The sequence below is a fragment of the Callorhinchus milii genome, unplaced genomic scaffold, assembly GCF_018977255.1.
Source record: "Callorhinchus milii isolate IMCB2004 unplaced genomic scaffold, IMCB_Cmil_1.0 Scaffold2, whole genome shotgun sequence".
NCBI classification, from domain to species: domain Eukaryota; kingdom Metazoa; phylum Chordata; class Chondrichthyes; order Chimaeriformes; family Callorhinchidae; genus Callorhinchus; species Callorhinchus milii.
This window is the reverse complement of record NW_024704743.1, coordinates 62001738-62015803: the sequence shown is the minus strand read 5'-3', so window position 1 is coordinate 62015803 and position 14066 is coordinate 62001738. Positions and strand designations below refer to the sequence as shown.

Sequence of the window (14066 nt, the reverse complement as noted above, 5' to 3'; positions counted from 1 at the left end):
AAAATGTAACAAGCTGAAGCTGTGCACATTCATTGGTTACCAAGCTATTTCTCTTTTACTTTAGACCTACATGTGCATATGGTGTGGGACTCGCTATTGTAAGGAGTGTGGCCGGGGAGATTTCACTGGCACCATGTCCTCTCCAGACTGCTGCAGGAAGTGTTTTCAGGTGAGAGAGAATCTAAATACAAACACCAACGCAATCACCAGTGAGGCTTTCCTCTTTCAAAGGGAAGTAAAAGCCCAGATACAGCAAATCTGCCTGTTTGTACCAATACCTAATTTTCATAATACAAAGAAGGTAGCAGAATCTGAAGGAGTTTTTCAGGGTTGTTAGATGACCTTTATGGGATAGAAAATCTTATTCTTGACTAATTCATTGGTGTTCTTTATCCCTTTACGTTGCTGCACAGGGGAAATGCCAGGGTCAGCAGGTCGAATATCCAACAAAAGCTCAGGGCAACAACTCCAAGGAGAAGAAAGACAATGGAAAAGGATCAAAAAAGAAAACATCTAAGAAAAAAGGCAAAAAATCAGCTCCTAAGAAGAAATCAAAGAAATTGACCAAAAAGAAAAAGTCTAAATAAAACTATTTAAAAATCCAAACAATTGATCAATTTTTTAAGGTTCAAAGGAAAATTTAAATAATCATTTTTTTAAAACTGGTTAAACAGGTTTTATTGAAGAATCTTCATACCGACGTAGTATTTAAAATTAACTTGATCCAAGGTAATAATCAAATTACAGACGTAGCACATGATCCTGATCATCAGTCATTTCTATTTTGTGATCTTCTGGTGTTACTATCATGTAATCCACATTCAAACCTTTTCAAAATAAATGTTCACATTCCATTAAATGGCTTGCCGTAGTTTCTTGTGTTGAGGTTTTCTGGTGTGGGATCTCAGGACCTAGAGCACGAGTCCCTCCAGTTAAAAAATGTAGACATAAGAAATGTTTCGAAAATGCATATTCAACAGTTATGATCAGAGAATGAAAGTCAACCAATTCCCATATGCAGGTTTCCAAGCAAATATATTTTGAAGCACACTTTGTTTATGTCACAGGAGCTCTTAAGAGCAGACACACAAGTCAAATACTATTTCTGACACAAAAGGAAATTTTAATGTACAGTGAAAGTTTTATTAAAAAATCAGTCTTATTTAGTGATGTAAGATTTTAAACATGTAGATTTAAACCTTGGGACGTCCTCCCGACGTGAAAGGCGCTATACAAATGTAATCTTGTTGTTGTAAACATAAACGTGAGGCAGTAGTCAGTTAAGAAAACTGAGATAACGCTTTTCCTCACTGCTTTGATAATATGTAAAGTCTATTTGAAAAGGAGGAACTTAGCATGTTAGGTAGCTGCTTTGCTTACCTTGTTTCCTTTGTTGCACATTCGTCTTTTTAAAATTGCTATTCAGTTTTTGGTTGCGGACAATGTTTACACACGTTTATACTCTATTTGCTTCTATAGTTTACCAATGAATGCATCATATGACGGTTTCCTGTTTTATGTAGTACTAATGACATTTTAAAAAAACATGAAAACTATATTCAAAGTGATGATTGGCATTCGGATTCTGCAATTAGCATTAATAAACAAGCTGAAATAAAAAGTAAAATGCTGTAAAATCAGCACCCAACAGGGGAAGATTTTCTAGTATTGCTTAAAGTATGTATTAAAGTGTATGAGGAGCAAAAGGGAGAATGAGATTTGACTATGTGCAGAATTCTCATGTGGAGAAATACAACAACTAGGTCTTGAGGATCTGTTTTTGTTTCATAACCTATGATTCCATGAAGTTTTCAACTGCAGAGATGAAAAGGAGCATCATATGAACGAAAAATGGCACGAGAATTGCAATCATCTGAAAATAATTATTTTATTGTGGTAGACAAAAGATTTGCAGAGTTCAAATTGCCAATCAATGCAGCAAATGTATTACTGTACAAGTTAGAAGTCAACAGAATTTAAGGTAAATTATATTCAAATGCAGTATTTCATATTACCATGCTAAGTGTCAGTAGCAAAATCAACATTAGATGAGTTAAGGACCCACTGCACATACATTCAAGCTAGAAGGAGAATACATAATGAGCCATGATTCTACAAGATAATTTTTGCACTTTCCATTATTTAAAGAAACTTTAAAAGCCCACCTATCTTTACATTTGGGGATACAATAATCACTAGATGTTTACAATTATTTTTCAAACCAAATTCCAACTGTGTAGTGACTTAGGTTATGGTTATAGTATAGAAGTTTCTGAAACAAATATTCTTGGTAAATAATATACATACAAAATCCCACTGTTTATTTCAGGCATGCTTGAAAATGCTTGTTAAGTAGCAGGAATCTGAGGTAAGCCAAATTCGTCCACCTGTACACCATCCTGAAAATGTAAACATGTTTTAATATTCGCCCTGGCTGCTAAAATGCTCTTTACTATTACAGATTGAACTTACAATCATTAACCTTACTGAGCAGAAACATTTGGATTTAAGTGCATTCCTAGTAATCTACAGACCGTAGCTCACCCAATGTGTCATGCTTCACGTTTTGATTCTCACAAGTAGTTAAAGTACTGTGAAGCTCACCGTGTCAATTACAATAAACTTCAGAAAAGAGCTAGCTTTTTACCATTGGCATTATATTGGAAATGGGGCTAGTAAAATCACTTTATGGCAAGATCTAAAGTACGTTAAGTACTTAAGCAACAGGATCCACCCACAATATGAGAAAGTCAATCACTATATATTTTAGTGCAACACAAAGATCTGTAATGCAAACCCATATCTGTGAAGAGGCTAGCAATTACGAATGTTGGCAGAAAACCTACCTTGGTTCTTGAGTCAGTAGGAACACCTTCAGGAATAGCTGGAGCCGATGCAGCTTCGTCTAGGTAGGATGAGTCCTCATCAGCTAAAAGTTCATCACCCAGTGCATCCAGCTCTGTACAGAAAAAATAACAGCAATGAAAAGATGGCTCACAAAGAATATTTAATTTCAGATTTTAACAGACTTAGTTTTCCCCCAACTTTTGAGGTTATAACATGAAAGATCTATTATAAAATCAGGGTCACATGTTTGGAATTATACATATTGGAGCATCCTTGCGAAACATTAAGTATTATGATTTGACCATCAGAAAAATCCGGGAAAAGTTAACTTCAAAACTTATATTTTGATTCTTATTTGAACACTAAGTATTCAGAGAACACAAACAGCTATTTCTGTACTTGCTATTTCATCCACTGTAGCAATGACAAAGTATTATCTAGTCAGGATACAAGGAGAAACTCCTCTCTTTTCAAATAGTACCATGGATCTTTTAATGTCCACCTGAAAAGGATCAATTTAACTTCTCATTTGAAGGACCAACATGCAGCAATCCCCCAGCCAAATAAATTTTTCTTTATTGAATTTTCCTTTATTTATGGCCACACCTTGGATATCATAATTCAGTAGCTACTGGAAACAAGGCATTAATTTTGAGTGGACGTGCCTGGGCTGATGAGGGTGTTTGGCAAGCCACTTCCTGATGCTCCAAGAGGTTGATCGGAATCGAACAGCTGGAGACCCCCTGCACTGGAGTGTCAGCCTAGGTTATGAGCTCAAAGACCTAATGTGGGTGTTGAACCTACAAGCGTCTGACTAAGAGGTGAGAGTATTACCCACTAAGTCTAGCTGACAATATGAGAAACTATGAGTACATATTAAATTAGAGCTACAGGAAGCCTTTATCAAAAGGAGGAAGATGATCACCACAGCGGGACTATTCTATTACCCATTCCTAAAATCTGTTGCACATCTTTGCATCATGCTCCATAAACAGTTCCTGGCAACTGCGGACGTGTGTCCTAAAATGACCATTCATCATGTTCTATCCTTTATAGCAAGCAGCACATTCAAAATCTGATAAGAGACATGAGATAATAATGTATGTGTGTGGGGGGAGAAAAGATTACTCTCACCTGCTTCCAGATCGTCCTCATCAATCTCTGGGGTCCCGTAACTCCGACTTAGCGCTTCCTGGATTTCGTTTGCGTCTTCCATCATGTCTTCTAGTTGATCTTGAATATCCTATCAATATCACAAATGAGTAAATTAATAGTAATAATCCTTGCGCTTAATGTAGCGGCTTTCACGTTGGGAAGACGTCTCAAAGCGCTTTGCTGGATATACTGTGAAGTGTAATGGCAGTGCATTTTGAGGACGAATGCGGATATGAATTGAGAAAAGACTGGTACGATCAATAAATAGTGTAGGGACCAAACTAGCAAAATCAACGATTGTAATATGTGCATACACTGCCAGCCCAACTGGTAACTATTTCAAAGGAACCTACACCATAGTATATAATATTAATAGTAATGGAAGGGTTACTCACCTGGCAATCTACTTTGTTGATGTGTGGTTTATTTTATGATCAAATTATCATTTTGTAACATTTAGTCACAAGCAGTGCAAGTCAAACAAATCCAAACACTTTCAACCTTTTAAATTCCCAATTGAAGGCTAGAGTACTAAATCCAGGCTATTTAAAACTAACGGTCTGGAGTACGAAAGGTCATGCGTTTTCAAAATAGGTTATTTTCTACTATTTGTCTTATAAATGCTGAATTGTATAATTACAGTAAAATGCAGAGACACAGAGAACCATAAGTCTTAAAACGAGACAGACTGTTTTGTGAATTGTTGTACCATTAGTTGAACACATTTGATAGCTTAGCATTCCATTCACAAGTTTTCCAGTTTACAATCTGAATGGATTTATAAGTGACTTAAATTGGATGCCACACAATTGCAACACAACTACAAAAAATCAAACCATTTCCCAGAAAGATCTTCACCTCAATCTGGTCAATTTTGACTTGCTTGTAAGCCTTCTTCATTTCCTTGACTCCAACTTTCATTGCATCAACCTACAAAGATGACCAGATATCAGCAATGTGTCATTGTCACAATTTATAACAACAATTTGCATTTATATAGTACCCTTCACATGGGGTAGTGTCTCGGAGCGCTTAACAGTGGCAGAGCAGGTGATCTGGAGGCAGGCAAAGAGGGGGCAATGTAGAGGAATTGAGAGTTCCAGAATCTCGGAACATTGGGGCTGAAAGCACGGCTGCCGATGATGGAGGGGATGAGGAACATGCAGAAGGCCACAGCCAGATGAACGAAAGAACCTGTTAGAGGAGTGAGGTGTAAGCAAGTTGGAGCGGGTGGGAGGTGCCTGGGCATGAGGTGATTGTACTCGACGGTGAAGAAATTAAAATTGAAAATGTAGTTTGGTGTAAAATAATCTATTTACTCTCATCTTATTGAATTTCAGATTTTTGTTTCTTCTACAGGAAGTATTGTATGGTAACTTGTACATTTGTCTCAGACAACGGGATATGATACCACCTCTTTTTTTTTTGAGAAGTTCTCCCGACGTGAAACAACAAAATTACATTTATATAGTGCCTTTCACATCGGGAGGACGTCCCAAAGGCGCTGAACAGTCAGGTGTCGGGGCCTGAGCATGGGGGAGGGGTGGTGTAGGGGTGAGGGAAGGCGGAGAGGAGGGCGGGAGACCAAAATCACGGTCGGAGAAGGACCAGCCTTGAAGGAGGCAAGGGAGAAAGCGAGGCGAAGGGACCGTGGGATGGGGTTTCCAGAGTATGGGGGCAGAGAGGCTGAAAGCCCGGCCACCGATGGTAGGGCGGGTCAGGCGGGAGTTATGGAACAGGCTGGAGCCTAGTGAATGGAGGGATCGGGCAGGTTGGTAGGGAGTCAGCAGGTCAGAGAGGTAGGAGGGGTCAAGGCCATGGATGGCCTTAAAAGTGAGGACGAGGATCTTGAACTCTATCCTCTGGGGGATGGGGAGCCATTCGAGTCGCTTTACAAATGTAATTTTGTTGTTGTTTATACTGTGTAGATCCAGTAAGTATCACAGAGGTGTATTAAGCAGCTGTAGTTCATCACTCAGGGAGTGTGAAGGGATGCTGTGCATTTTTCCTTTTTACCGTCGTCTTTGTGTCCTTCAATGACTGTATTGTATAATTGGCTTGTTCCATATTGAACGACTGCTGCGTCAAGTTATCCCTCTGCTGTTCATACCTATTAGTGTACAACAGAACACAGAATGAATTAAAATAATTTAATCAGTAGACAGTCAAATGAATAGTTTTATTTGTACTGTATATGGTTGGGTGGAAAAATTACTCACATTCTCTTCTGCTTCAAAACACGCATTGCTTTTTGTTTTACCATATTCTGGAAAACAACAAGACTGTTTCAAAATTGATGAAAAACCTCATCAATATACAGATGGTAGTTTTGCAAAACATCAAGTTCCGATAATGAGATGCAGGGATCCTGCTTCTGAGAGTAAACCATTGTGAAGCATTTAACTAACGCATAGCTAAGCACTGCTGACATTTGTAGAGATATTTGTAAAGGCCCCTGGCACTGCTTTGTCCTAGTTATGGGACGTGCTCATGGTACAACTGTCGTCCATGCCATCCAGTTTGTTTTGATTCACAATTATTTCTAAATAAAACAGTGATTTTATAACGTTGGTTTTCACATGTGATATGGCATTACACAATGGCTTCCTATGGTGCACATTTCATAGTTTGATGACTACACAGACACAGGATTTACTCATCCATAATTCTCTACCATATTAATATTGGTAAAGCTTGCCTTTGATGGCCCATCTCTCATTTTCTTCATCTGATCTTTGTACTTGGCCAGTTCAGTATCCAATCTGGAAATTTTCTTATCAATCGACTCTGCTCGGCCATCAACCTAAATAAAGCAAAGGGAAATTATGAGTTCTGCCACTTTTCTTCACATGGATGCATGTGTGCGGGGAGGGGGAGACACTATTTCTGGTCAGTAATTCCCCCAAATAAAACTGGTCATGTACTTTATTGCTGTTTGTGAGACACTGTTATGCGCAAATTGGCTGATGAGTTTGCTCAAGTCACTGGACTTTACACTATAATTTGTAAAGCATTTTAGATATCCTCCAGACATGAAAGGCACTGTACCAAATGTATGCCATTCTTTAACAGGCTGCCCTCTGCAATAGGTTACTCTATTTGGCATATAAACAGAGAAGAAAAGATTACACATTACAGACTCAAATAACAATAATCCTTGCATTTGATATAGCACCTTACCACATCTTCACAGAATGTATTATAAAGTGAATTGCCTATATATTTTGTGAACAAAACAGGACAGCCAATTGCGTCAGCAGTGTCCCACAAGCAGTCATGGATGTGAGTGACCAAATTATTATTATCATATTATTTTTTTTTACGGGATTGATTATTACCCCCGGAAAAGCAATCCGCCAATCGACTAACAACCGAGTTCCTACGTACTGTTAGGTAAACAGAGGTGTGTGGTGTAAGGAAACTTGCGCAATGTTTCACCCTGCCAGGGAATCAAACCCAGGTCCTCTCGCTTGCGAGGCGAGTCCTCTAACCACTAAACTGCAGGACTCCATAAAGGTTGTGGATACACAGTTAATTTCAACGAGGGTACAAAATGCTGATTGCAGCAGACGAAACAGCAAGCACAAAACAGAAAAATCAGCTGTTCAAAACAGCACCCTGTAACCAATAAAAAAAGCTATTCCATTATTTGACTCTCTAAATGGGTTCATTGGGAAAGCACTTTTATAAAAGACGCAATAAATGTTAAAAAGTACACAAAGGGGATCAAAACTATTTTGGGACATTTAATTATCTGATAGCTACAGAGCCAAAGTGCGGATGACCCAATCATCCCCAAATATGCATTAAATGAAAAAGATTACTGTATAAAGGAGTGGTCAGAAATACCTTTTCACCTTTGTCATACACACTGTTGTACGCTGACACCAGTTGAAATTGAAACTTGTTTTTCCTCTCAAATAATCTGTGCTCAATTAGCAAGAAATCCAGAGACAAACAAATGACCAGTGATGTAAGGTAATAATAATAATCCCAGCAATTAATATAACACCTTAGCGCTTCACTGGGACATCTCAAAGTGCTTCCCAGAATATATCTCTATATTATATATAGAAAGAGAATACATGTAAGGTATGTACAGCATTTGTGTGAAATAAGGGTTTGAATAGCCTACTGACACTCACAGGGTAGCATCGTCAAGAATTGGCCAATTGGGTGAGGTAAGGGCGAAGCAGTGGAACTAAAACACAGTATGAGTCATCCCTCTGGTGAAATTTGAGGGAGGAACGCAATAGTGAATCAGACTAAGTTTCAAACATTATCTAATGACATAAGGTACAGATTTATGGTAATTTGGTTCAATTTATTTTTAAACTTATCTACACTCAAAACTATTATCCAACTAGCAAACGGCTGCTAGAAGCAACGCTAGAAATCGTTAGAGCTAACCAAAAGGTACCAGAAAGCACTGGTCAGGAGCAGAAACACAGGTTAGTCAGCAAGTTCATTGTACTGTACCCAAACCAACAATGCAGAACATATTAAAGCAGAACAGTTTAATGCAAAGCACTCCCCTCAAGATATTCCAGTTAGGAGATTAAACTATCTTTTACTGCATAGTAGTATCCTTTAACCCTCCTCTGCACCCTTGTAAGGCGAGTGCTCTAACCACTGAGCTACAGGACTCCACGTTGATCAGCAGTCATTAAATAATTCAGCCCCGACTGGGTGATTGGCTGAGGGGTTAATGGTGTATACTGGGCGGGTGATGTGCTTTTCGACTTTAGAACAGCATCTGAAACCAAAAATAATGCCACTTCCTATTCGCTCAATGGAGGCATTTGGTGACTACCTTTGTTTCCATCCTGATTATGATTCATGTTTTTCCAACCTAACATCTGAGATCAGCACAAGGTGAAGGTCTTGGATCTAAAGATTTTCTAGCAAGTGGAAGAGGATATTTCAAAGAATTATTTGGAAGATTTACTGTAATACATGTTTCTAAGCACCAGTATGAGGGAAAAGGGACCGGATAAAAGAGAATTTAGAAATGTTAGTTGATGACTAGCATACAAATGACGAATAATAATCCTTGCATTTGATATAGCACTTTTCACATCTTCTAGACGTCTCAAAGTGCTTCACAGAATATACTGTAAAGTGAATGGACTGTATATTTGTGGGCGGACATGTAACTTCTGCATTATTATGGACAATATACTAGCTGGTTGTTAGTCGATTGGCGGATCGCTTTTCTGCTAACATCAAAATTGAAAAGATTCCATGTAAATCTTGGGTTTAAAATCTCATGCATAATAGAAGAAAGATGTTGAAAAAAGGGCATTTACTCCATTTTCCCATCCGCTAAAAACACTCCCAAAAGCCTTCCACAGCGGCAATGTACATAGTTTGTTTTTAAAAAGACAATTTTGCGCCTTAAATTTACAGATTCCTCACTACCATCACTCTCCTCACTTCAGAATCTTAATCCAACAGAAATACAATGGGAAAGCAGCAAAAGTGTTATGTACATTACCTGGGAACTAAATTACTGGACGAACAGATAATCTATTTCACAAAGACCTCTTTCTGTTCGAAAATCAGTAGTGATTAAATAATTAAATAAAAAGGTTTTAAGCAATTGCTGTCAAATGTTTAACATCTCATCCAATCGACAGTGTCTCTAACAAATAGAATATATAAGCCTTTTCTAGTACATATGGGCAGATCCAGAGGTGACCAGATACAGATCAAATCTAAGAGTTCTGACACAATGTAAGGAGTCAAACATTGAAAATAAAAGGGAAAGTTTTAAACCAGTTTTTCCAGTTTCTCCTAATACGATCAAGATTGAATTACAGTTCAGCAGTTAGTGTAATTTTAACGTTCTATACCAGCTTACAGGAACATTAATAATAACTCTTGCATTTGATATAGTGCCTTATAACATCTTCAAGACATCTCAAAGCGCTTCACAGAATTTACTATAAAATGTGTGTTTTATGGGTGAAACACGGCAGCCAATTGCACAGAGCAGTGTCCCACAAACGGTCGTGGATAGAGTGACCAAACTATTATTTTTATTTATTTTACTTTTTTCGAAGGGATTATTACCCCCAAAAAAGCAATCCACCAATCACTAACTACCGCTCTGGCAGCATCAACCTCCATGGTTGCACACTACAACTCACCAGCCAGTCAGGGACCTGGTGTCTTGTTTGACCCTCAACTGTCTTTTCTCCCCCACATCCAAGCCATGACCCGCTCTGCCTTCCCTCACCTCCGTAACATCGCCTGACTCCGCCACTACCTCACCCCTCAGGCCGCTGATACTCTTGTTCATGCCATCATCACCTCCAGGCTCGACTATACAAACCCCCTCTTGTCAGCCTTCCCAACTCCTCCCTCCACAGACTGCAGATAATCCACAACTCTGCAGCCCGTGTCCTCTCCCGCACCAAACTCCGTGAGCCCATCTCCCCCACTCTCGGCCGACTCCATTGGCTACCTCTCCTTCAGAGTATCCAGTTCAAGATCCTGGTCCTCACCTACAAAGCCCTCCATGGCCTCGCCCCACCCTACCACGGAGACCTCCTAACCCCCTACCAACCCACCTTTTCCCTCCCCTCAGCCGGCTCCGGCCTGCTCCGTGTCCCCTAACCCACCATTGGTGGGAGAGCCTTCAGGCCCCAACCTCTGGAATTCCATCCCCCAATCACTCCGCCTCACCCCCTCCTTAACCTCCTTCAAGTCCCATCTCAAGACCCTCCCCTTCGACCATATCATCGGTCACCCCCCTTCCCCTCCCCTTTCTCCCCCCCCCCGACCCCAGCTCGGGTCTGAAATGCTGTACATTGTCCAGCGCCTTGGGACGTCCTCCCGACATGAAAGGTGCTGTACAAATGTAATGTTGTTGTTCTTGTTGTACCGGGTTCCGACTTATTGCTAGGTTGACAACGTTTCGCCCTGCCCGGGAATCGTACCCAGGTCTCTCACAATAGAAAGAGAAGGAAATATAGCAGATAGTTATGTGTCCTCTCGCTGGAGTGACACTGAAAACTGATAAACCAGATAGTGTTCAACCCACTGGGAGAGGAATCTAAAACAAGGATACAACCTTAAAATTGTAACCAGGATATTACACAGTGGCTCCAGAAATACAGAGTTAAGTATGTGACTCTATGCAATCATTGCCTCAAATGGCTTTAGAGGCAGAATCCATTGAGATGTTTAATGGATCCTTGGGACATCCTCCTGACTGAAAGGCGCTATACAAATGTAATCTTGTTGTTAATAGGGAGATGGAAACAGTCAGAATCCATTATAACAATGGTGACTGCGCTGTGTGATCATCACTTCCTGATGACAAAACAACAATTTCTACTACATCTGATTTAATGCCTCATCACCTTTCAAAACTGACGGACACACACACCCACACACAGCCAGACACCCACACACAGCCAGACACCCACACACAGCCAGACACCCACACACAGCCAGACACCCACACACAGCCAGACACACAGCCAGACACACACACCCACAGACACACACACCCACAGACACACACACACACAGACAGACAGAGAGACAGACACACACATACACACCCACAGCCAGACACCCACACACAGCCAGACACACACACCCACAGACACACACACCCACAGACACACACACCCACAGACACACACACCCACACCCACAGACACATACACCCACAGACACAGCCAGACACACAGCCAGACACCCACACACAGACGCACAGCCACACACAGACGCACAGCCAGACACCCACACACAGACACACCCACACACAGACACACAGCCAGACAGACACACAGACAGACACACACAGACAGACACACAGACAGACAGACACACACAGACACGACACACAGACAGACACACACAGACAGACACACAGACAGACAGACACACAGACACGACACACACAGACACACACACACACAGACACACACACACACACAGACACACACACACACACAGACACACACACACACAGACACACACACACACAGACACACACACACACAGACACACACACACAGACACACACACACACACACACACAGACACACACACACACACAGACACACACACACACACAGACACACACACACAGACACACACACACACACAGACACACACACACACACACACACTCACACACACAGACACACACACACACTCACACACACAGACACACACACACACACACACAGAGACACACACACACACACACACAGACAGTTTGGGCGTCGCTAAGTCTCGGGTTGCCTCAGACCTCGCACAGCCGGTGCCCGGGGTGGCCTGGGGCCGGGGTGGCCTGGGGGCCCGGGGTGGCCTGGGGTGGCCCCGGGGTGGCCTGGGGGCCCGGGGTGGCCTGGGGGCCCGGGGTGGCCTGGGGGCCCGGGTGGCCTGGTCCCGGGTGGCCTGGGGGCCCGGGGTGGCTGGGGCCGGGGTGGCCTGGGGCCCGGGTGGCCTGGGGCCGGGGTGGCTGGGGGCCGGGGTGGCCTGGGGCCCGGGTGCCTGGGGCCCGGGGTGGCCTGGTCCGGGGTGGCCTGGGGGCCCGGGGTGGCCTGGCCCGGGGTGGCCTGGGGGCCCGGGGTGGCTGGGGGCCCGGGGTGGCCTGGCCCGGGGTGGCCTGGCCCCGGGGTGGCCTGGGGGCCCGGGGTGGCCTGGGGGCCCGGGGTGGCCTGGCCCCGGGGTGGCCTGGTCCCGGGGTGGCCTGGTCCCGGGGTGGCCTGGTCCCGGGGTGGCCTGGGGGCCCGGGGTGGCCTGGGGGCCCGGGGTGGCCTGGGGGCCCGGGGTGGCCTGGGGGCCCGGGGTGGCCTGGGGGCCCGGGGTGGCCTGGGGGCCCGGGGTGGCTGGGGGCCCGGGGTGGCCTGGGGGCCCGGGGTGGCCTGGGGGCCGGGGTGGCCTGGGGGCCCGGGGTGGTCCCGGAGTGGTCCCGGGGTGCTCTGGGGCCGGGGTGGCCTGGTCCCGGGGTGGCCTGGTCCCGGTGGCCGGGGTGGTCCCGGGGTGGCCTGGTCCCGGGGTGGTCCCGGGGTGGCCTGGGCCCGGGGTGGCCTGGCCCCGGGGTGGCCTGGCCCCGGTGGCCGGGGCGGGTACTCACGTTGCCGATGCAGTCGGTGAGGTTGGGCGGTGGGGCTCTGGGTTTTCCTTTCCCGAAAAGACGGTTCATGTTTACTGCCGAACACCGCGAGGCCGCGCGCCGCCGGGACTGCCGAGCCGCTCACGTGACGCAGCGACGTCACACTGCCGAACCCTCGCGCGCGTGACGCAATAACGTCGCGTCCTCGCCGCCGAGGGGAAAACCGAAAGAAACGCCTCGTCACGCGACCAGCGTCGCGCCACGTGATCGAAGTCGACGCGCTCCTTTGTCACGTGCCCGGGGGGTGGGGTGTGCTGGGGAGGGGGGCGGAGTTAACTCTGGAGGGTTTGGTGCATTGCAGCCCTGCGCCACTAGAGGGAGCCGGTGAGGCAGTCTGTGTCAATGTCAGACTGGGCTCAGGTGTCTGCACTCACAGCTCTGAGGCACCAGGTGGTCTGGTTGGTCAGTGGGGACGTGGTCCTCACAGTCCAGGCTGACTCTCCCATGCAGTGATGGGGAAAGTTGCACTGCATTGTCGGAGTTGCCATCCTTCGGATGAGGTCCCGTCTGCCCGTTCAGGTGGACGTTAAAAATCCCGGTACAATTCGAATATAGCAGTGGGCAGTTTCTCCCCAGTGTCCTGGGCCAACACCAAGAGCAACAAAATTACATTTATATATCACCTTTTACATCGAGAGGACGTCCCTCGGCTCTGGACAATCCCTCCCAAATACGATAGCTCAATCACGCACGGCTGTTTGTGGGATACCGCTGGGTACAATTGGCTCCCGCATTCGCCTATACATACAGTCATTGCAGTATTATTACAGTGAAATGCTATAAAGCGCTTTGAGACATCTCAACGATGTGCTAAGGCCCTGTATCAAATGCAAGGATAATATGGTTAGACCAGATTCATAATCCATAAAATGCTTTTTAATAAAGTTTTTAATCAGTGTCACATGATCTTTGACAACCACTG

The 14066-nt window shown here is 44.3% G+C and overlaps 1 protein-coding gene across 1 annotated transcript; it reads right to left on the bottom strand.

Moving 5' to 3' along the window:
- Window positions 1–1869: 1869 nt before the first annotated feature.
- LOC103186343 (charged multivesicular body protein 5) lies at window positions 1870–13250 on the bottom strand. The gene is made up of 8 exons (XM_007905308.2): window positions 13106–13250; window positions 6701–6805; window positions 6222–6268; window positions 6019–6112; window positions 4861–4932; window positions 3982–4090; window positions 2847–2959; window positions 1870–2399 (listed from the first exon to the last, which is right to left on the bottom strand). Exons 1-8 carry the CDS (start codon window positions 13172–13174, stop codon window positions 2349–2351), a joined length of 660 nt encoding a protein of 219 aa, XP_007903499.1. The 5' UTR covers window positions 13175–13250; the 3' UTR covers window positions 1870–2348.
- Window positions 13251–14066: the final 816 nt, after the last annotated feature.

Coding starts and splice junctions, on each gene's coding strand:
- LOC103186343 (XM_007905308.2), bottom strand. CDS start 13,174: ATGAACCGTCTTTTCGGGAAAGGAAAACCCAGAGCCCCACCGCCCAAC. Junction 4,091..4,860: donor TCAAAATTGACCAGATTGAG/GTGAAGATCTTT, acceptor TGATATTGATAG/GATATTCAAGATCAACTAGA. Junction 2,960..3,981: donor TGAGGACGATCTGGAAGCAG/GTGAGAGTAATC, acceptor TTTTCTGTACAG/AGCTGGATGCACTGGGTGAT.